The 23,800-nt window shown below is 38.3% G+C and overlaps 1 protein-coding gene across 2 annotated transcripts in view; it reads left to right on the plus strand.

The window, feature by feature from the left end:
- Nucleotides 1-23,800, plus strand: part of ARMC2 (armadillo repeat containing 2) — a 62,006-nt gene that overhangs the window by 37,009 nt on the left and 1,197 nt on the right. For both annotated transcript variants that reach the window (XM_072330944.1, XM_072330945.1), the window contains exons 12-17: nucleotides 727-826; nucleotides 13,307-13,628; nucleotides 14,780-14,902; nucleotides 16,729-16,842; nucleotides 18,272-18,404; nucleotides 20,628-20,785. In XM_072330944.1, the coding sequence (XP_072187045.1) occupies nucleotides 727-826; nucleotides 13,307-13,628; nucleotides 14,780-14,902; nucleotides 16,729-16,842; nucleotides 18,272-18,404; nucleotides 20,628-20,785 (950 nt within the window). The remainder of the gene's footprint in view (nucleotides 1-726; nucleotides 827-13,306; nucleotides 13,629-14,779; nucleotides 14,903-16,728; nucleotides 16,843-18,271; nucleotides 18,405-20,627; nucleotides 20,786-23,800) is intronic.

Raw genomic sequence — 23,800 nt, forward strand, 5'->3', positions numbered from 1 at the left:
AAAAAAAAATGTTCTATGCAGTATGGAACACATTTAAATTTTCTTCTGTCTCCTAGTAATACAGAATAATTATTCTTCTTTCAGTAACTTTTACACAGCTTCTCCTTAGAGAATACGTTCCAATCTATTCAAATTCTTCACTTCTCTGAGTTTATAAGTCTTGCTGGTAATTGAACATCAGCACAGATATTTGCTGGTTTTGACTACATGGGAAGTAAGACATTACTGTAGTTACTGCAATATGTCTAGTATGACCAAAGCATGTCTGATTCTATTTTTTTTGTAATGCTAAAAATGAGCAACATAGGACTGGAGCAGTAAGGGAAAATACAGAGGTAATGGTAATGCTGTGTCTGCAAAAATATCTGATTTCTGTGTTTGGCGGTGACAGATGTGCTCTGTTGGTGCTGTTGCTAGAATCTGCTACCTTGTGAAGTCAGACTCTCTTCCTAACATATTTCACCTTAAGCGTATGATTATACTACGGGCTTGTTGTGTCATAGTGGCAGGCAGGTTGGGAAGCTCCTTATGTTTATTTCTTTCCATTATTTGCACTCATATAACTGTGTGTGTCTCTATCAGAAGTCAAAGTATTGGCATTCATTTAACATGCTGGAAAACAGGGCTATAAGAGCAGAGTTGTTATTTATTTATTTATTTATTTAATTTTTTGTGGAAAAAAAAAATGCTTTCATTCATTTATATGTTATTTTTGTACCTTTGTAGCAAACTTTCTTCGTACAATGACTTCTGTGCAGCTTTAGCAGACTGCTCCAGATGTTACATCTTATTTTTAGCCCTACTAAACAAACACCAGAAGCAGCAGGTCAGTTTTTTTTTTCATCTCTCCATTTTTATGTATTAATCCTCTGATGTGTCTGTGCATTATTGTGTGTAAGCCTGTTCTCAGTGACCTACTTTTAGGCATTTTCCAAATAAAAATTTTAAGTGGTTGACGGAATTTAAAGTAGTAAATAATTGAAATGAAATCACTTAGATTAAATATTCAAAGCAATACTAAGGGTAGGTAGTTGATTCATTTATCGGTCACATATGTCTTCTAAATACTTAATTGTTTTTCTTAGTTAAAAAAATAAAAGTATACTTCTAAATCAAAATAGTTTATGTGTTTGATAGCAGGAAACTGTACGGATTTCTTCTGCCCTCCTCACCTACAAAAGGGGTGTAAATTTTCCAGAGCTAAACAGTTTCAAAGCAGAGGAAAACTTGTTCCTCGGTAGCTGCATGAGGTATCACAATGCTTCTCTTCTGTTAGAGAAAACTGTATGACTGTAAGGTTGCATTTGAATCTTGCACCTAGAAAAACGTTTAGAATTTGTTAAAATGCCTCATTCTACTAGCTAAAATTATATGACTATACTTGTTACCAGCTTCATTAGAACTTGAAGGGTCTGTTGCTCTATTTTCTTCCCCTATTGTAGGGATCTTTCTTATGTTTAGTGGAGCACTAGGCTCTGGGAACTTGGTGTAAGATCACACCTTGAAAGATTGACATGTTGGTAACAGCACAGCGTCCCGTTTATGACAAATTACACAGCTGTATTGCCAGGTGAGATTGAAGAAGAAAATGTTTTTGTAAAGCATAAATGTTTCAAATGTTGAATGAGGTTTCAGAACATTGAGCTTAAAGATTATTTTTAAAAGTGAAGAACTTTCTTATCTGCTCCAGTATCTCAACTGACTTGAGCACATTAAGACAGCCTACACAGTTTGACACCAGTTTAGTAATGTGTGATCAATTGTTGGAAGATCCTTTTTGCTGCTATTGTTAAAGGCAGTTAATGAAGGTAATGATATCAGCTCTGCTGACCAATTTATTCCTTCTTTTGCCAAGTACAAAAATAATTTCTTCTTTCCTTTTTACCTACCTCTGTTTTCTGCGATAGTGCATATGGAAGAGAGGGAAAGATTAAATTACTTTCATCTGTTGGTTAACGTTTCAGCAACATACCTGGATATTTCTGGGTTCAGACTGCTTTTGCATTGTGTAGTCTATAAAGATGTTTAGCGAAGGACTATGTAAATAATATGAGAAATCTTGAAGATGTTATGTTTTGCCAGATTTGTAGCTTTGCTTCCTTGTGAGCACTGTATTACAATCTCAACAAATGATGGGACGCTGGGAGTAAGGAGCTTAAAGCGAGTAACATCTTCCTTTCAGCCTTCATCTGTAATTTTAAAAGGAAATGTTGACTTAATAGCTTTGTGTTGTAATGAATTCTAGGCTCATATATAATTTCAGGTAATCGTCAGAATATAGCTTCTCATTTGTCTGCTTTCTAAAGTAGTTTTGTCACTAGATTAGCCTTGATTTTTGTATTAAACTTTCTATCAGAGTACAAATTAGAGAAAACTGATCTTGTATATTAAGACAACTTGGTTATTATATTATGATGATTATATTTGCAATATCTTCAGGATAGTTATTTCTGAACTGCAGTTTTTCAGCATAGTGAAGCCCTGCAGAATCAAGAATAGGGCCGTGGGTAATGTAAGGCACCATTTTTTTTTCTATACTGTGTAATAAACACTTGAGCTGTGAGAAGCATGAGTGCTTTTCCTGGGGTACAGTTGGCACTGTTAATCCTGTAAAATGCTGACAGCTAGTGAGTTATAGAATGAGTTGGTGTCTGTTGAAACGTAAACAGTGAACAGCAGTGCAGGTAAAATTGTTTGCTGTGGGAAGAAGTAAAGAGGGGAATAAATCAGCGTTATTAGCTCAAGCCATTCAAAATCCTTAGGATTGAAAACTGATATGTTAAGAAAGAGGAAGTGTGCATGTGTTTTGAATTTTAAGGTTGCAAAGTTCATGTTTTTTTATTTACTGGCAATCATGACAGCTAGGAACATACTGGGAAAAAGGAGAGAAAAAAAAGACTTTCTCAATTACTTTCTCAATAACTGACTGTAAAAATAAGCATTAAATATTGTGAAAATAAAAATGTGAGCACTGGAAATGGGACTAGTGACTTGCTCCAACACCATACACTAAATTCCACAGCTGCCACCCAAATAGTCTTTGTTCTTCTCACCATGCTGCAGTTCCAAGTCTATTTAACTTTTTGTTCAGCTCATGCACTCCCTTGAGTAAAAGAGGCAGAAGGAATGGGAGAGAAGGAATTTATCTCTGTGAGCAGGACTGAAATTGAGTTGGCAGGACTTACTTAATTCCGTGTGTCATAAGCTAAGGAGTACTGAAGATCAGAAAAGCTGGATCTGCAAGGTAGCACTTGGGAATTCAGCAGTGCTTTTCTGGGTATCTGAATGTATGTTCTGTTAGACCAGCTTGTGGTCAGTTTTGGAGCTGACTTCTGTGAAATAATAAAAAGTCCTTAGTGGTTGCCAGATACCATGAAAGCTATCAGAAGTGTTTCTGCAGAGCACCTATGTTGTAGGGCGAATTTTGCATGCTTCACTTTCTACTCTACTTTGTAGTCTGGTGTTTTGCCCATCTCCAGAAATCTTTGAACAAGATGCTTTTCCCCTCGCTCAGATCATTGTCATTCATAAGCTTTTCAGATAAGCTAAGTAAAGTTTAGTGTTCTCAGTTTGTGGTTGATGTTACAAGTCATGAACAGGCTGTGCTTTTGGAACAGGGAGATTGCCTAACTAGGGCAGTAGCTTCTGTCAGTAGGTCAAATACTGCCTGAGCTTAGGTGGCCTTGCCAAGCCCTGCCAGCACCTGTTGCCTTCTATCAGTGTACAGTTAAGAGTCTGCTTTCATTCTTGAGTGCACAAATGCAGGATGTGATGCTAAAACTTGCATGAAAGGGATCTTGTATTTTTTGTAAAGAGTCTCTTTATACTTGAGTTTAGCCTACTCTTTCTAATTAGAAAACATTTGTGAAGCATCTGCCATCACTAGATGCAGCAATTGCATACTAAGTAAAAGAATGATCACACTGAGTCTCACGAAAGGTTCACCCAGCCTAGTATCTATGCTTAATAGTGAAAATCAGATGCCTGGAGAACAGCAAAACCAGAACAAGACTATACAATACTTCACATGCAAACTTTCCAAACTTCCGTCTCTTTCCAGATTAGAGACTTCCTTAGCCAGATGTGGTTCTTTTTGTTCAAAATAAAATTAAGTGGTGGTCTTTTCCATAAAGTTCTAGTCTCCCCTGCAGAAATTGCCATAGAACTATATATCACACATAAACTTCTAAATTCCTCAGCATCCATTGCCAAGGAGTCGCTGTACTAATTAACTGTAGCACTAATATTTTTTTTAATTTGTTTTTGAATGTACTATCTTTATACCCTCTGTTTCTTGTTTTGAAAAGCTGAGAAAAATTTAATCGCTAGTCATTCGTTTCACACTACTCCTGACTTCTTTGACTTTTATCATACAGTCTTTGAGTTACCTCTTTTCCATGCTGAAAATTTCTTGCTTACTGAGGAGTCTTCTCTTGCTTAGTGATTTCTGATATATATTCCATATCGTTGTGCATCCACAGTGTTTCTCTAAGTTTTTTACAATATTTAGTCCTGTATCTTTTTGAGATGAAGGGACTAGAACATAGCTGTTCAGATATGACCAGATCATAGATTTCCATGCTTGCATGAATTTGTTTCTCAGTGAAGCTAAATATTTGATTTGCTTCTTTGGTCTTCTATGAGTACTACAACCCAGAGGAGAGTCCACAAAATCTCCCTCCAGGTAGTTATAGTTGATTCAAAGCCTGTAATTTTGTCTTGTTCTGTTTTGTGTTTATCCGCACTTGAATTTTGTCTGTTATTTTATTACTAGCTTATGCTCTTCAGTCAGCCTTTGTCTTTTCTATTTTGAATATCTTACTGTCATCAACAAAATCTACTGTGTCACTGCTGTCACTCACTTTTCAGTGTTTTTTTTATGGACATGTTGAACAAAATAGGTCCTGTCACAGAACCCGGTGGAATTCTGCTGGTGCTCTGCAATTCCAGGAACCATTACTTTATTGTTTCCCATCCTCTGGACATCTACTGATACAGAACATTCCCCTCATGGTATGACTGCTTAGTTTCACTAAGATTTTGGTGAGTGACAGAAGCTTCTGGGAAGTAGATTCTGTCAAGTGGGTCTCCTTTATATCTGTTGATCTCTTCAAAGAGCTCGAGGATTGAGTGTCAGGACTTGGGAATCTTGAAACTGATTGCATGTATCTGACTGTTCACTAATTGTGTTGTTCTTTTCAATGGTTTCTTCAAATTCATCTAGTACAGACATCAGACTTGAATCTCTTAGATTCCTTTTCTAATAGTTGATTTCATGTTTGTTACCTTTCCGGTTCTAAGAAATCAAGGCAGTTTTGAGTGAGAGGTTGCTCATCGCTGTTAGTCATTAAGCTATTTAGTTAATGAGTTAGAACTCTTGAGTGACTATCTGTTCCTGCTGATTTGTCACTGTTTGTTTCATCAGTTTTTTCTTTAGAATTGTTTGTGATCACTTTGGTTTTCATCAGATCCTCTGCTGAGTCTTCCCCAGAGAAGACTATAGCATTGAGATCTCTGTTTCTTCCATAGCGGGTAGGAATCAATGCAAGGAACTCATCTAGCTTCCCTGGAATTACATTTTCTTCACTGGATGCTCCTGATCATCAGTTAGTTCTGCCAATTCTGGCAAATCCTGGTCCTGATATGCATGAAATGATTTGTTATTATTTTTGTATCTCTTGCATCAGCCAGTAGAACTGGACTAACTTACAATTATAATTTGCATGCTGTTTTACCTGTTTGATTTAACAATCAATTTGTCACAAACAATTTACTCTGTTAAATGAAGAACAGATTGAAATTGCTTTGTCATCCTCTTTAAGGAGATGTCCACAGTTATTGGGTCCACTCTGCCCGGATCTGCACAGTTTTATTCCCAAGAGCATCTACCAAGCAGCAAGTATCAAATAAGTTTTGTGAGCAAGCATACTTCTGCTTGTGAGAATTTATATTGTCTCCTTCTGAAAAAGAAGTTGTGTTTTTAAGGCTGTTGAATGTCCTTTTTACTCTTAGGATTGCAGCAGTTGGGAAGATTGCTACAAATGGGGCCTACAAATGCAGAGAATTTCTCTGCTTTGTTTCTAGCCCTGATTGACCTTTCTGGATGTTATTTTTTTTTTTTGCCTGGCTTTTGGACAACTTTGCGATGAGCTCCCAGGAACTCAATATCTGTTTCAGTCAATCATATAACCTAATAACTTCATACAACCAGAGGCTCTTAACAAGAATCCAATGATGCAGCCATTTTTATTTCAGATTTTCAAGTTTTTTTCTTAAATGCCCTGAGAGTATTACTGGCCCTCTGCTCAGTGGCATCATCATCCTATGAGATACTGGAGATTTTCCTTTTTTTTTTTTTTTTTTTTTTTTTTTCCCTTAGTTATTTCTATATTTTAGGGGCAGGAAATGTTTGTATTTTTGTGTGAATAGCTTTGCCCCCAAAGAAAATGGCCTCAGTGCTGTGTTTATTGAGCTTCTGTGACTCATTTTTCTGCTCTGTGCTATCCTTCATTTGAGATGAGGACAGCTGTTTGTATGACTGTATGATGCATCAGCTCAGAACCAACAGTTTCCAATAATCTTAAGAATGGAGGGGAAAAAAGCCATACTAAAAGAATCTCAGTCCATTGCTAGGTTATGATCTATCATTTCCCAGTCTAGTTTGTTGAACAGCCACACCGATAGTTTCTCAATCACAAATAGTGAGGAAACAACATGGGGCGGGAACCAAACTGCAAATGGGAAGTAGAGTGGGTGCTGAAATGCTTGGCAAGGTAATTCTATGAAATGCATTTCTAGATAACGTGGTGCTTTTCTGCTGTGTTTACAAATATGTATTTTCAGTTGTATTCCTTTTGCCCAACAATATCTTTGCTCTACTATAGTGTCCTGGAAAATTAAAAAAATAAAAAAAAAAAAGTAAAATTTTTTTTAAAAGGCATAATATTGGTGTGGAAATTAACCACCGGAAAAAGAAGAACGTATAAAGTATATTTTCCACAGATTTCCTGCATATTTGTAACCAATCATTCATTCTTTCCTGAATATTTTCTCAAGAAAGAAATATCCATTTTAGAATAAACACTATGGCAACCTGCTGGTAAATCTGAATGACCACATAAGGTCTTTCTCTACAGTACTATTTTTGTGATGGCGTGCTGAGTTGATAGTTTATTTGTATCTTCATAGTACTCCATGATTTATAGTTTGTTTGTTTTGATCTGAAAGCAAAAAGAGGTAAGTAGAATGCAGAAAATGTGATATGGTGAGGAGTCTACAGCTCTGTAGTCAAGCAGCCTTCGTTGGCATTTACTAAATGGAAACAAAATGTTTTGGTGTACCAGAGGATACAGCAGTGTAAATATAATCACTGGATATGTGGGCATTAGACTAACAGATGATAAGGAGATATTACTGCTTAGATGACAGATATTCTTAAAACGTGCTGAAAGCTTGCAAACTGCTCTGAAAAGAGCTATAAAAATGATGAATTTATTTGTGTCATTGTGGGGTGTTTTCTTTGGAAATCTAATATATGTATAAGATCAGACCATTAGCAAGTTGCCTATTGAATAGAATTGTAAAGGAAGACGTTTTTGTTCAACTTAGAAAGGTGGTTGCAAGATATAGTGGTTGAAGCTGTAGAAATTCAAACTAGTAATAAGAAGCAAGGTTTTAACCAAGGATATTAGTAATCATTAGACCAGTACTATGGGGAATATAGTTTTCAGCTTTTTTCAGCTAGTAATTTCTGAAATATTTTTTCAATAGAGCATTTACATTGCTTTTCATCAAGTGTTGTTCTGTGGACAGAGTGATTGCTTTGCTACCTTTCCTAGGTCTCCAGGTGTTGACAAACCTAAAGACATTAGCTCTTCATTCCTAAAAAGTATTAAATACAAATGAACCCTTTTCAGAAAAGGTTACCTTTTAGGTTTTAGGGTATTAAAAACTATTGGATATTGTCCTGCAGTATAGAGAAATGTGCATTTCTGGGCAGACTTTTCTAGGTGCTTCTGATTGAGCAAGGGTTTGGATACCTGTCAGTGTGGTAAAGCCTTTCCTCTCTGCTCCTTGCTTCATGTTTCTCAGTCAGAATCTTTTAAATTTGCTTTTGATACTTCTGATATGTTCTCTTCCACTTCATTGTTGTTAGACTATCAGGCTCTGCAAAGAAAGTCTCAGTTTTTCTTTCCAAGGATATGTAATAAACGAGAAAGATAAATTTGTTACTTCAATTTGAGTGAGCGGTAGATGCAGTTGATACAGTACCTGACAGGGGCATTCTGGAAAGCTGGAGGGACTTTTTACAAGGGCATGTAGCAAAAGGACAGGGGGCTAATGGTTATTAACTGGAAGAGGGTAAGTTTAGACTAGATATAAGGAAGAAATTCTTCACAGTGAGTGTGGTGAGAAACTGGAACAGGTTGCTCAGAAAAGTTGTTCTCCCTGGAGGTGTTCGAGGCTGGGCTGGGTGGGGCTTTGAACAGCCTGGTCTAGTGTGAGGTGTCCTTGCTCATGGAAGGGAGGTTGGAACAAGGTCACAGAGTTGAATGGAACCTTGAGTGATCATCAAATCTAGTGCCTGTGCTAAAGCAGGTTCCCTACAATAGGTCGCACAGGTAGGCATCCAGATGGGTCTTGAATGGAAGACCATCTCTATGGAAAGAGATTCCACAACCTCTCTGGGCAACCTGTTCCAGTGCTCTGTCCCCTTACCATAATGAAGTTGTACTGCATGTTTCTATGGGACTTTCTGTATTCAAATTTTAGGCCATTATTCTTTGTCCTATTACTATATACCACTGAGAAGAGCCAGTCTTCATCCATTGTCCTTCCATCCCCCTTTATATATTTAAAAACATTAATTGGGTCTCCCTCCAGTCATCTTTTCCCCAGGCTGAACAGACCCAGATTGCTTAGTCTTTCCTCATATGGGAGATGCTTCAGGCCCTTTATCATCATTGTGGCATTCTGCTGGACTCCTTCTAGGAGATTCCTGTCTTTTTCTGAACTGGGTAGCCAAGAACCGGACACAGATGATCTGTAAAATACCTTCCAACACTTTACTGTTCTATGATTCTATGATACTGCTGGGCAGGTGACATAATTTTTTTATTTTTGCTAATGATTTTATGTAACATGAAAAAGCATAATTCATATACAGCTGGAGATTGAGTGGGAGTCCTAATAGGAGCTTCTGGCATCTTGATTTCTTGTTTTATACTGCCCCTCCTCTTCTTATGGATCCAGATGGACTAACAGGTATTTGGTCAATGCGTACAGATTCTGGAATGGACTTCCTTCCCTTGTTTCTCTTGTTTTAATTAGAAATTACTGATCTAATTGGTTGTCCTTTCTTACCGATTAGCAAACCTGTGCTATTTGTAGGTCTGTTCATCATGATATACGTGGAAAGGCAGATACATCTTAATTGCTAAGATAAACTGCTGTCAAGTTCTGTGACTCAGCAAGTACATTGAGTACCTTTGGAACTAGCACAGTGCAAGGAATAGATTTTTAGAGTTAGGGAAATAAAGAAATTTTAATACCAGTAATAAAATTATATGACTCCACATGTCAGAAAACCAAGAGTTGGTTGTTGATGGAGTAAGTGGTGCCTTTACCCCTTTAAATATGAAAATATTACAGATTCTTGACAGACAGGAAGAAAAGAAAAGCATCACTTCTCCTTCTGTCTCTTCTTGACAGGTTTCTTCAGAGTTGTTTTTCCAAGTGAAGCTGTGTGATTTCATATATATCCTTTCCATCAAGTTTGGGTGCCCTCTATAAGCAGTGCATCTCACATGAATGCCTCTATATAAAAAGATGAAGTAACTGAGTATAATTTCCACCTATAATTTGCCTTTCATGCCAAACATACTAAAACCTATATATTATATATATGAATGTAATAAATAAGCTGTAAATGTAATAAATGCTGTAAGATGAGCCAGAGGGAATAAAAACCAGCGTGGATGAACAGGGAATTTTTTTCTGAGGCTCTGGACGGGAAAGAGAGCCTACTTCCTATGGAAGAATGGATAGGCATCTTAGGGAAAGTATAGAGATGTTGTTAGGATATGCAGGGAGAAAATGAGATAGACAAAAACTCAGCTTGAATTCAACCTGGCCATTGGGGTAAAAGAGAACAAAAGACTTCTTTACAAATATATAAGAGAAAGGTTAAGGAGAATCTCCATCCTTTACTGCATGCAGTGGGGAACGTGACCACCAAGGATAAAGCTAAGGTTCTCAATGTCTTCTTTGTAACTGTCTTTAAAAGCCAGACCAATTATTCTCAGGGTACTCTACCCCCTGACCTGGAAGTATGGGGTGGGAGCAGAATAAACCCTCCACAGTTCTGGTGGAAACAGAGACCTACTACTCTACCTGGACTGTCACAAGTTCATGGAGCCAGATGGTATGCACCTGAGGGTGCTGAGGGAACTGGCAGAGGTGATTACCAAACTGCTTTCCACCAATAGTTCAATAGCTGTTTAGATGCTGTACCGAGAGACATGGTTTAGTGGGGAAATATTGGTGGTAGGTGGACAGTTGGACTAGATGATCTTGAGGGTCTTTTCCAACCTTGGTGATTCTATGATTCTATGAAATGACTCGTATGTAATTTTTCTGCAGATGTCCAAGAGTCTGAAGTTTCATATGCAGTTAATACTCCAAATATTTGGAGATGCATAATAACTTCTTTTTTTTACACTGATTTTTTATTTTTTTTTTTTTATTTTTCACCCTGTACAGAAAGTTCCCTTGGGCCTTCTACAGGCTTAGTCTTGCAAGCAGTTTCAAAATGCCATTCATTTTTACATGCATTTCTTTACAGAGCAGCTCTAAGCTGGGGTTAGCAGCTCTTACCTAAAAGCATTTAACACATTTAAACACAAAGAGCAAAAAGTAATATGAACCTTAAAGCCTTATGTTACTCAAGATAAGTTGTACATGCTTTTCTCTTTGACTGTTCCAGTTAAACTGTCACTGGAAGATAAGGAAAGTTCAGTAACATGCTATTAAAACCAGATGTGCTTGGCTAGAAAGAAGTTATGTTCTAGAAGTTTGTTTTGCTTGCCTGTAGGTGGGAAGAACAGTTGAGATCACACCGCTCAAAATATCGGTGGATTGCTGTACTATACCTGTTTGTCTGTTTGCTGATTGGATAGGGCTGTTGCTGGGCTGCTACTGTTTTGACCAAAATTAGAAAGTCAATATAAACGAGTCAAACGAGACTGCCTGCTTTTTTTTTTTTTTTCTTTTCTTTTTTTTTTTTCAGTTCTCTCTTCTGATTCATCTGTTGTTTGTTTCATATTCTTACAGACTTTGTGAAATGGGGGCTGTGCCAGCAAAGGTGAAAGCTCTTAGTGGTTAGTCAGTAAGAACGTGCAGAAAAAATTCGTCTCAATGACATTTAGAAGCTAGCAAAAATATGATGCCTGGTTTAGTGAGAGGAAAAAAAAAAGTGAAAGTGGGTCTTACAGAGTGGTCATATTATACAGAGAGAGGAAGAGAGCTCACGTCTCCATTAGGAAACTGCCTGCCTCTTGAATTCAGAGATAGCATTTGTCTTTACTTTTGGTTGATGTTCTTATCAGCTTCTGTGGAAGGGTCTTGGAGCCTGAAATTTGCTGATGAGGGAATATGTGAAAAAAGGATTTGCTGCTTGCACGTCTTTTTTTCCTTCAGTCCACTTCAGTTGGAGTGTCTGGTTAACTTGCATTATTAATGCCATCAAGGGTTAGAATGTCTGTGGTTATAGCTATTGCATCTGAGGAAAATGACCAGAATACTGAGTCTAACAGGTAAAATACAGTAGTCTAACAGGTAAAAGTTGCTGGCTGTGCTATACCTGAAGAAATGCTGTTTTGTGTACCTGTGCTTGATACAGCTATGGACTCTTTGAAAATAAGTAGGTTTTGAATAATATGTTTTGGCTAGTTTCTACTTGGATTAGTTCAGATTTTCAGAATCTTTTTTGCTTCTCCCATACAGGTGGGTCAGAAAAAGATGGGGGAGTGTTGAATAGCATTGAATTAAGATCCACTCGTCTTGGAAAAAAATAGCTGTAGCTCTGTCTGTCCCAAAATGAAGCAGAAAGAGATGCAATTCAGTATCCCACTCAAGGGCAAGGATAGAAAATGCTTTAAGAGAGCAATTTGGTTAAATCATGAGATCTCGAGATACTATCTAAAAACAGAAAGTAGGTCTCATTTAGCAATGTTAAAAATAAAAAGGTGGCAAGAACATTTAAAATCAAAATTGGAAAAAAACTACAGAATGAGACACAACTAGAAGGGGACATAAAAAGAAGCATGAGAACTTTCTATAGAATATTAATTGCAAGAAGACAATAAGGAAGTAATTGCTTATTAAGAGAATTAGTGGCAGATGACACTGAATACTGAAGCGTGGAATGCTTTTTTTTTTTTTTTTTCTTTTTTTTTTTAATTTCTTTTTTTTTTAACGTTTTTCTAAAAGGTCTAAGTATGATCAAATGATTGATCTCCATTCCAGCCTCAGTTCTTTTATCAATGAATAATGAGCTAGAGTGTATTTAAGTGTCTTCAGATCAGGTGGACCTCAAGAAATTTAACTTCTGGTACTTATTAGAGGGCAGAAAGGGGAGAAAGGGTTAATGTCTCTGGAGTTCTAGGGAAGTTATGTGGGATATAGGCCATAGAACACCTCTGTAGGAAAGAAGAAAGGGGGAACTGGGGAACAACAGACCAATCATATTTCTGGTAAAAAGTCTGGAGCAAGTAATTCAGCAGTCTCTAAGCAATTGAAATTAACAAGGCAATGATATGGATTTAACAGTAGCAGAGTAAGGTCAAGTAGTTTAACCTCTGCGATGGGCAGCAGGCCCAGAGAAGAAGGGAAGTTAGTGGTCTTTGGCCATACGGCAGACATTTGCTTGCTTGTACGATTAGTAAGACCTAGCTTGTAGGATTATTCTGGTGTATAAAATGATGTTTTAAAGTTACTTTGGACTTGATAAAAATAGGTAACTAAGCATATTCTGTTACTGATTAGCTGCCCCATTGCTGTGGTAGATCTGTCAGATGTTGGTTTTTTTTTTTTTTTTTTTTTTTTTTTTTTAATTTCATCTGTAAACTGATTTCTGAACAATAGTAGCATAGCAATTTACTACTTTTTGCTATATTTGGCATTTCTTCCATTTTTTTGGGGACCTTCTATTAGATGAACTGTGAAACAAATGATTGCCTTCCTTTTAAGCAGCTGGTAGCTTCAGACTTTTTCATTTAAATAATACAGTTTATTTACTTTATTGCAGGATTTGGTTATCCGTATCATCTTTGTTCTTGGTAATTTAACAGCAAAGAATAACCAGGCCCGTGAGCAATTTTTTAAAGAAGAAGGAAGCGTTAACACCTTGATGTCATTATTCCAAACCTACCATGAACTTGATTTGAATGAAGAGAAATGTAACCATGAAAGAGAAAGGGAAGAAAAAAAAAATCCAAAGCATCCTTCCAAAGCAGAAGATGTTCTGATAAAGCTGATACGTGTTCTGGCCAATCTGTCCATTCATCCCAGCGTAGGAGCAGCTCTGGCAGCTGCTCATCATGTTGTAGAATTACTTGTTACAGTACTAGGTAATAAAATCTATGTTGTATGCGTTATCTTCATTCAATCTGCAGGAGGAGTTTAGAATATTTCTGCTTAAGCTTTTTATCTAGATTGAGCCATACCTAAACGGATTCTGTTGCAAAAATAAGACAATTTTCTGGTATTCATAAACTGTATCATATAAAATGCTGTTTGAGGCAGTGAAAGCATTGACTTTTCAGTGTCTGTGCAAAGATCTTGTAGAATTGCTTCATTCAGTTCACCATTTTTGTCACTGTTCTTGGGTTGGGTGTACCACTTACTGATCCCTTTGTGAATCTACGCGCAGGCTAGAACTGGGCAGACTGTTCTCCCACTAACATAGTTCAGCAGCAAGGAGATGAATTTCAAATAATTCAATATATTTTAGTGTGTGGTGAGAACACTAAGACGACATAAACACAGTCAGCCTGATTATATACTAATTAACAAGTCTGACCTGCTACTACCTGGGGATTAGAGACAGGCAGACTCACAAATTCATCCAGTCTGTCTCAAGTCCTGTAGGAGCTACCAGGGTTGGAACTGCTCTAATAACTATGTAAGCACCTTTGAGCCTTAAAGCTTCTCTCTGACCCTCTCTTCTTTTTGTGAGCTCTGTATCAGTTTACCACAAAATTTTATTTCCTTTACTCTTGGTTTCTGAGGACAAAAACCTCAGAAAAATTCAGACTTGCTAGTGTAAGAGGAAATTGCACATCAGTAACATTGTCAGGAGCTCTTTAAGAGATCAGAATGTCTCAGATATTGTTAAAGACTACTTTTTTATTTTAATGTCTCATAGTAGCTTAGTAGTAGTCTTTGTTCTCTGTCAGCAGTCTGATAACTATAATACAGGCCTGTTTTTGCATGCAAATCCTCTTCAGCTCCACCTTAAAGCAGCAAATAGGATCTGTAATATCTTCTAACTAGACTTTACATGTTATGTTAATCACGATCATTTCTGTAGATGAAGTCAGAAAGCATGACTTTGTAATGCCACTTCTGCATTGTTTTAGTAAAAAATAAAAATGAACTTTAATAGTTAATTACATGTTAACTACAATTCAGTTCACCTCTGAGCATAAGATGCCTCTAAGTTATGTGTCAATATGTGCATATACATATATATGTGTGCTTTTTTTTTTGTATATATTAGAATATAAGTCAGTTGAGGTCTGTGAGGAGTTGGTGATCAATACTGCAACAACAATCAACAATTTAGCCTTCTACAAAGTGAAGAGTTCTGCAGTTCAAGACAAGAAACTACACATTGCTGAAAGTAAGGACTTTTAAACAGTGCCTTTTGAAAGTGAAAGTTATGCACGCTGTGTTTTTTCACTACAGAAAATAAAGACACTGATAGGGTATTGTGGCATTATATTGTAGGAATATAAAGATCGTAGGGCTAAATTACTCCCATAATGATTTATAATTCTTTTGGAATGTAATCATATTACTTGTGTGGAAAATATTTAGGTTGCTGACAGAGCCCCTTCCTTCCATCCCCAGATGAATTTGCTGTGAAGTTTTCTGTTTAGCAGCTCGTGCTAGACTCATTCTGGATCTGTATGCCAAAATAATAATTGCTACCCTCTAGACCTGCAAGTTTTGTTATCTGAAACTGTTTTGTTTCTGGATCATAAACCCGTTGCCAGTATAGGACTTATGTGATTCACTCCCTTCTGTCAGTATGGACAGTAATTCATATTTTAGTGATGTGAAGGAACTGCATGTGAGTTCTGGGATCCATTGTATTAATCATACACAAAAGGCTATTGTTATACAACAAGTCTTGCAAATCTTAACCTCTAAATAAACAAGATATGGAGGAAAGACAGAGCCTGAAGTTTACACAAGGGGCAGAATGAGGAGTAGGAAAGAGTGTTTTGTCTCTCTACTTTTAGTGCCCTGAATACTACACATATTTTCCTCTCTAGGTTAACAGTTCTGATATTCTGTCATGATCGATTTTATCTCCCATAAGCAAGCTCTCTCTTAATGCTGGTCAGAGAAATGTGGAAACAAATGACTTCTCTTTCAGCCCTATTTGCTCTCCTTCTCCTGTTCTTATTGTTAAAATGGGGAAGCAGTCCCGTCGCCTTTCTTGTGTGAGGAATGAGGAGAGAGAAAACCTTTTAACACAAGACCAGCACTCTTCCTTTAGGAGACATTGAGAATGTTTGCTGTTTGATACAAGCGTGTGGATCCCAAAGATGCACACACAAAAGTCATTTCTGTTGTCTCTTTAAGACAAGTTCAAGACACGTTTGGTATCCTAACATTCCAAGAAGGAAGTAATGGGAATAGAGCCAACCTCTTTTCTCGTCTTGTGTTTCTCACTTTTCTGTGGTGGAAGGGTGAACGGTTCGCCAATTTGAGTCCTTTTATGTGGTGCACTGATTTCGGTGATTCACTTCTTCCTCACAGAAGACTGATAAATGTGCATCATTCCTTTGCCACGTACCAAAAATCTAAATGATGGTAGCTCTTCCTAGGCAATGCTGAAGGTCTCGTTCTATCTACTGAAGATTGATGCTAATTGTAAGTGAATCTGCTAAGCAGGATAGCAGAAAGCAAATAAATGTCTCAGACCAGGGGCGATATTAAGTAGCTGTTCAGAGAAAATGTGTTTGCTTGTTGGAGCAGCACTGACTGAAAATAGAGCTAATGTCAGAAAATAATTTTTCTTTAAAGAGGCATCCTACCATAAGACCATCTGTGCAGGATGTAAATCAGTTTTCTTAAATATTACAACGTTTTTTGTTGTCTTCCTGGATTGTCACATGAGCCCACTCAAAACTGTACAGCAAGATTGGTTCCCATTATTACAACTGTTCTTAGGCTATCTTCATAACTCCTCATCTGTTCCTTTGCATTTAGCCCCATATTGGAGCTCTTTGTCTCATCTTCAAAGCCTTACAAAATTTAGCTCTTGTTCTACCATCTGCTCATCCCCTTCACTGCAACCAGACTGTTAGATAAATGTTCCCATTTATTATGTGTATTGCTGTTGCTTCTTACATTCTGATACTTACTGATAAAAAGCCAAGCGTATTTCTGATACACAAGTAATTGTTTTTATTTCATTTCTCTACAAACCTGTAGTGCTTTTAAAGCTGTTGATGAGCAACAGTATGGATGGAGTTGTGGAAGCTGTCAGAGTCTTTGGCAATCTTTCCCAGTATCATGAGATCTGTGACTTCATCGTACAGAAAAAGAGTGAGTTTCACATTCGTAGGAGTCCTGTTTTTAAATGTCCATAGTTCTAAAAAGAAGTTGTTTCTTAATGAGCTGTCGCAGTTAAAGGGCAGAAGCAGTCTTATCTGAAGTTTTGCGTATTATGCCAATCTTAGAGTCCAGCAGTAGACATTTTAAAGACTGTTTTATTTCAGTTTCATTAAGGTGGAAGTATTGGAGTAGGGAAAATGTGCCACTGTCTACCTTCACAAAGGCAAATGCTACAAAAAACCCTCTGTTTTCCCTAAAGATTATAATTTTCAATTTCCCTTCGCTCCTTCATTTCCTGAAGTCATACAGGTTTGTACTGATTTGATATAAAATGAATATCCAACTTAACACTCATTTAGGTTCATAATCTTTTGATTCCCATGTTCAACAGCTTGTTAGTGCTTTGTAATATGCAGTTAAGATGTTTGCCTTAACAGAGGCTTCCTCTTTGCCCCTGGGTGAAGTAGGATACAAGTCTTCCCAAGTCCTTTTGATTTGGTGCCTGAAGATCTTTGGGGGAAAAATGGCAGCTCCTTGCTGTCCAGAGAAGGTGCAAAATCAGTTTAATTAAAAACCAATTAACTGATTTTTTTTTTTTTTAATTTTTGTATTTTCTGTCTGCCTGTCTGTGTCCAAAGTGTGGCGATTTGCAGCAATATACAATTCCTTCTTTCAAGGATGAATAGATAAAGGTTTGTGGAGGCAAAGGTATCTGCAAAGGAAGAACTGACACTTAGTAGCTGCTTGCTAATGAGCTGTCTCAGTCAAAGGACTGATTTTTACACCTTGGCGAGACCATAGTGTCAGCGTGTCTAGTTCAGGAGGAGCTGGAAGACTGCTTCTCCTCTAGACAGGACTGACTCTGGCTGAAGTTGCCTTCCACTGCTTATTGAGTTTAGATTCAGCAAGTGCTGAGATATGCTGCATGCCCAGCATCTACTTCTTGCCCACCTCCTGCAGGAGCCCCAGGCTGCAGCAGTCCCAGCTGGATCTGATACAGTCTGAGGCAACCCTGCCTCACATGGAGGCAGGAACTTCCCTCTGTGAGTGCCAGACGCTAAATCCTAGTGGTTTATGCTGACTGCGATTGAAATGAGAGTGATGCTTTTTAACAGTTACCTGTAATTCAGCTTGGTCAACCTAACTTTTTCTGACTTGATTTTCATAGTACTTTGATGTAGAATTTTGTAGGTGTTGTGTTGAAGTATATGGTGTTGAGTTTGTATTAATGACTCTTATCCCGTTTCATAATCCAAATGCAGTAACTTCACACTAGTATGCTACAAGGTTACAGTTTGGGGTTGGATATCCTGTATTTGACTGTTTTCTGAGTGTGCATGATTTAATAAGAGTGCTGCACCTTCACTTGCATGGTGATCTGTCTTCTCAGTAATGCTGTTTTTTTTTCTTTACAACCCAGTACACAAGTTTGTGATTGCTTTACTTGATGCCAAGAATCAAGATGTCTGTTTTTCTGCCTGTGGAGTCTTGCTCAATCTCACAGTAAATAAGGACAGACGAGCTCTTCTGATGGAAGAAGGAGGAATTGGGAAGTAAGTTCCTGATTATATTTTACCAAAAGACACGTTCCAGTCATTTGGCCAAAGATCTTTAATCAGATTCTTTTTCACTGGGACCAAAAACTTGTAGTAATGTTGCAGGGATCTAATGGGCTTCAAGAGAGAATCTTTCATATTCTTCAGTATGTTTTTTTGCAAGGGCATTGGAATGCTTTAGACAACTACAGTGCCAAGACTAGTAGAATAATCTTCCTGATATATACAGGAGTGTACAGCGCAATAACTAAGGCATGGCTATACAGTAGCCACTTATGATTGACCTAACTGAATCCTATGCGAGTTAAATGTACAATTAATATCCACCTTTAATACGTATCTGTGAAAGAAATAGGGTACTCTCATGGTCTCTTGTAATTTTGCTAACTACTTAATACTGCAGAGAGAACAGTCTGAGGTATCCATGCTTGGTATAACAAAGCTCCTGTGTCTGCTCTCTCTGAGAGTTCACTGTTCAGGCACTTTTACTGTAAGTGAAAAGATCTTGAAAAAAGCACTGTGGATGCAACACTTGTGGCTTTGATGTTCAGATAATAGAGGATCCAGCTTAACTGGAGCAACATGAAAGATCTTGTTCTTACGCTTGTAAAGCAGCTGATACAACCCACATTTATGAAACAATATGTCAAACTTTGAAATGCTTTCCTGTTCATACATCACATAATTACTTATTTTACTCAGTGTAAACAAGGCTTTTTGTCTGCTTATCTTTCCTTCCCGTGTTCTGGTTAACATTCAGAGTTTGAAAGCTGGAAAGCAGGAATAAAAATAAATTACAGGTTATTTGAAGAACAAATGTGAGAAATGCCTTCTATATTGGATTTTATATAAAATGGAATTAGTAGAATTTCCGTTACGTGCAATTATGTAAGATGTGGAATTGTCTGAAAGTTGGTGAAGTGGGAAGGAAAAGCTAACAGTGTGGAATGAATCTAGAGAATATATCAAGTGGTTACATGGTCAGGATGACCTTAAGAAAATCAGCCCTATGGATTTTTGGAAATTAGGTTCTTGTGCCCATATAGAGTGTTCCTAATAAAACCAGGAATCGGTCTCATCAGAGGGATAAGCTTAAAAAACAACAGCAACAACAACAAAATAAAACAACACCAAAAACATGGTCTTTTGGGTTTTTATCAGACACCTGCCAGCTTTCTGCAAGCCTCCTTTTAGTTGCTTTTCAGTTACTGGTGTTTTCAGCTGTGTTTGAAAGTGCTAGTGTGTTTCCTTTCCTCATCACTGGGTTATAAAGCTCACAGTGAAGCTGGGAAGAGACAAAGAGGGTGTCGTAAGGTTGAGGAAGAGACCATCTATGAAGGATTACTGTTAGAGAGCTCACTAGGGACAGTGGGTGAAGAACAGCATTTATTTCTGCTGCCCTAGGACTTGGGAACAGTACTGTTTGGAAATGGAAACTCTGGATATTTACTGCACATAAACTGGTGGAAACAGAAAAGTTATAGTTTAATTTCAGTGTCCTGTATGATCTATCCTGCATTTGCTATCTGTGAGGAGGTGAAGCTAGAAGAAAGGCCAAGAACCTAATGGTCCTTAATAAAACTGGCATTTCTGAGAGGAGTCTATTGGGAATGCAGGCTAAGAAAATACAAGAAGGAATGAGATCTGCAAAACAGTCAGGCTTCACTGATTCTAAGAGGTAATTCTGTGAGTCATGGAAACAACAAATGGCTTTGGATGTCTTCTGGTTAGATGCTCTGGTATATATAGTAAGATTTAAGTGTTGACAGAAGATTTTTCTGCTTTCATGTCATCTTCCCAGGTGGATTCTTGGTGTCCAGTAAGGATGGCTTACATTGCAGCCTTGGCTGTAGTGGTAGCTACATATCTGGAACAGTCACATGTTACCATGAAATCTGTTGAAGTTGGGCATCTTTCATTTGGTTGTATTTGTGACATATAAGATTGAAATTGTTCAATTGGACTAACAAGTTATTTGGTGTGGTCAGGGTCAGGTAGGCATGTGCCCTTGTATACAAGCAAAAGGCACATTTGTATCCTTACAATACTAGACTAAGTGAAAAAGAAGAGAGTAGCGGAAGTCTATTAATGTAGAGTTTTCCTGCGATGTCCTGTAGAATCTGCATGCACTTAGAATGTACTTCTAGACTGCCTAGATTTTAAAGGACTCATGAGAAAACTACATAGAGCGAAAACACTGTTTTTGATTGATACTGACAGGTTAGTTGACTGCTTACGAGACTTTGGGCCAGCAGACTTGCAGCTGGCTTGTTTGATATGCAAAACCCTGTGGAACTACAGTGAGAACATCACAAGTGCGGCCTCGTGCTTTGGAGAAGATACTGACACATTGCTGATGCTGCTCACATCACTCTTAGGTGAGATTCACATTATTGGTGTCTTTTCCTTAATAAGAGAAATAGAAGGCACAAAATCAAAATGGCATTGTTTGGATGGGAAGTCTGTCATACATCTGTAAGTGGGTAGGCCAATATAGACTGTCCAGCCACACAGTAGTTTGCTGACATCCAGCATGTTCCCTGAGATTTTGCAGATTGCCTAGATGGAGTTGGCCACTGCTACTCCCCTCTTTATCCTGTCTAATTGGCATGCCACTATTGCTTTTTCACCAGCTGTCCTTTGGCCTACCTGAGCCAACTTTCAGTACAAAGCATGCTTTTCTCTGGATATGGGTCCTTCTAGCCTCAGAAGTAATTGCAGCTCTTTATAGAAGCAGCTCAGTGCTGCTGCACAGCACCTGCTGGGCTGTCTGGGGAATGTGCTCCATGAAGCTGGGGAGGGTGCACTCCTCCGCATATACATATGCTGGAAGGTGCCTGCAAGTAAACGTTAAGGCCTGAACTCATTTACCTAGTCTGATCTTTGCATCTTTTTGCTTCAGATTTTGCGGTTTAATACCCTTATTCTTCCATCTTTATATTATGAACGCTACTTTGGCACTGTTTTTATTAGAAGTAAGTCATTTGAAATTACCTTTAAAAAAATCTTTAAAATGTAAAGGAAATTAAAGCAGGCCTTAACTAGTTTTGCTTTGATTTTTAGGGGGAAATGCAGTAAGGGGTTATGCTTGCTTTGCTGTATGTGAGACCCAGATATGAATTGAGATCCCCGCAATATTTTGGTTTAGACAATCAGAACAGTGGGTGGTTCTGTGAGGATTTTCTTTTTCAGTTGCAGCAAAATTACTGTAATTCACCTTTAGAAGCCATTGCTTTCATTGGATGCCTTGCTGTGATATTTATAGCGTATCTTAATACGGGCAACAATTTCATCTGTTTACCTGAAAATACTCAGTACCTCAAGATCACGAGTGCTCTACTTACCATACTGCATATTGCATACTGCATACTGCAGTGCAACTGGAAACTTTACAGCCATAATCATACTTAAATTTTCCGGCATGCAGCAGTGAAAGTATATCTTTGTTTTGGATAATTCTGAAGTATTTCTTCCTCTACATTTAACGTTGCTTACTCCAGCAGTGAATTTGACTGCAGAGTCCAGGCTGTGTAGCAGTTGGAACTCTCATTAACGAGTACAGCTTTCAGGAACTGGACGCTCATGTACAATCACCATTCCAGTTATAGAATGTAGCAGCAATTAATTGCAAATAGGTGAGGAGTAAATCAGAAGGCTGGTCTTCCTGCAGGCTGTAGTCAGAAGAGTAGCTGTAGGGAAAAAAGAGCCAGCTCATCTTACTCATTGGATCTGGTTCCTCTGTGTGTTAATATCTCAACAAAATTTTAGTAATAGCATCTGGTTACTATTGTCCTACATCTTCCTCCTCCCATTGTATCCAGTAACAGCCTTGAACTGTCATCGCTCTGATTCTATCATTCAGGAAGCAGGAGGCAGCTCTTGACAGACAGCGGACTGTACTTCAGCATTGGCACACCCTCAGGAAGCTGAACAAGTACCGCATGGCAAAGCAGATACCTCTGTTCACCTGCTGTGCTTGACCTCTTCCTCTTTATTTTTCTTTTCCATACCTGGAACAAGATGACAGGAGATAGGAGCGAGCCAAAGGGGAGTGGAAATAGCATGAAAAGATGTGAAGACCAAGAAAGTGGAGCAAAGGCATCACTTTTCTTTTTTCCCTGCCTATTCCCAGCAGCCTGAGCTGCCGTGGCAAAGCTCTCCAGTAACACTGCCATTTGCTTTTCTCAGCTGCTCTTGTCTCTTGTGTCACTCTTTTGGCTCAGAGCTCCTTGCAGTTGGCATTTCTTGGCCCCACACAGTGGCTTTGCCTTGCCCCACTCCCTCAGGATTAGCAATGGAAATGAATCTCCATCCTGAGAACATCCTTCTGTCTGATCATTCAGTGAAGTCTCCTTTCTCTCTCTCTTCTTACAGACATTTCTTCTGCACACTTGTACCTTCCCTCTCCATTCCAGGAGGTTATTTTAGAGTCATTGTACCTGTGACTCCTTACAAGGCCGGGACTCCCGGCCCCTGTCCTGATGGAACTGTGGGGACAGGGAGCCCTTGCAGACCAGTCTGTACACTATTTTTCAGCTTTCCTTGTAGCTTGTGGACCCAGCGTGCATGTCCTGCTCCTGGGCGTGCAGCCAACTCATATGCTGTTTGGCCAGTACCCAATTCTGCTTGTTTTGAGGAGGGTCGTGGGAAACTTCTATTATCTGAAGATGCACAGCTTGCATGTGGGACACTGGCCCTCACTGATCCCCGGCATTACTCATGTTCTGTTGTGAGAAATGTACTGTTTTGTTTTACTTTAACACTTCAGCTTTGGAATGGTTCTGCCCCTTCTTGCTGTAGGCTGATCTCAGTGATTCCACATTTTTAGACCTATAAAGACACAGCCAGCTTCTGGGTAGGAAGTAATTTCAGGAGCAGGCGAAGCAATTCAGCCTGAAGAGAAAAACCATAATCCCTTATCTTTCTCCTCAGGATCTCTCACCGCTCTTCTGCAGAGATTCATTTTGCATATGCTGGGCTAACGTGCTATTAGTAAGGCAGGAGCCAATGGGCACAAGCTGTAATAAGAACAATTCCAATTAAATTAAAGTGGCATCTTCCTTCTGTGTAGAATGCCATGTTAGAAGAACATCTTCATAATCAGCATCTCTTTAATTTTGATCATTGAGAAACCCTGTAGTGGCTTGGAAATGTAATATTGTTTGCTGTTACTGGTACCTTTCTGTGAAATGGAGCCATCCCCACGCATGAATAACACAGTTTTTTACTGCACTTGCAACTCAGGGTGTCTGCTCTGCACCAGCACCCTGTCTTTGTTTTGCACATGAATAGTTGCTGTTTAAGTGTTGACTCGGTGCAGGTAACCAAAGTTTCTTTCCATCTCTGAGCTGTCTTTTAGTGCTGTGAGAGTGCAATAAACTCTCCTCAAGTTT

This window comes from Excalfactoria chinensis, chromosome 3 (assembly GCF_039878825.1).
Source record: "Excalfactoria chinensis isolate bCotChi1 chromosome 3, bCotChi1.hap2, whole genome shotgun sequence".
Taxonomy (NCBI): Eukaryota; Metazoa; Chordata; class Aves; order Galliformes; family Phasianidae; genus Excalfactoria; species Excalfactoria chinensis.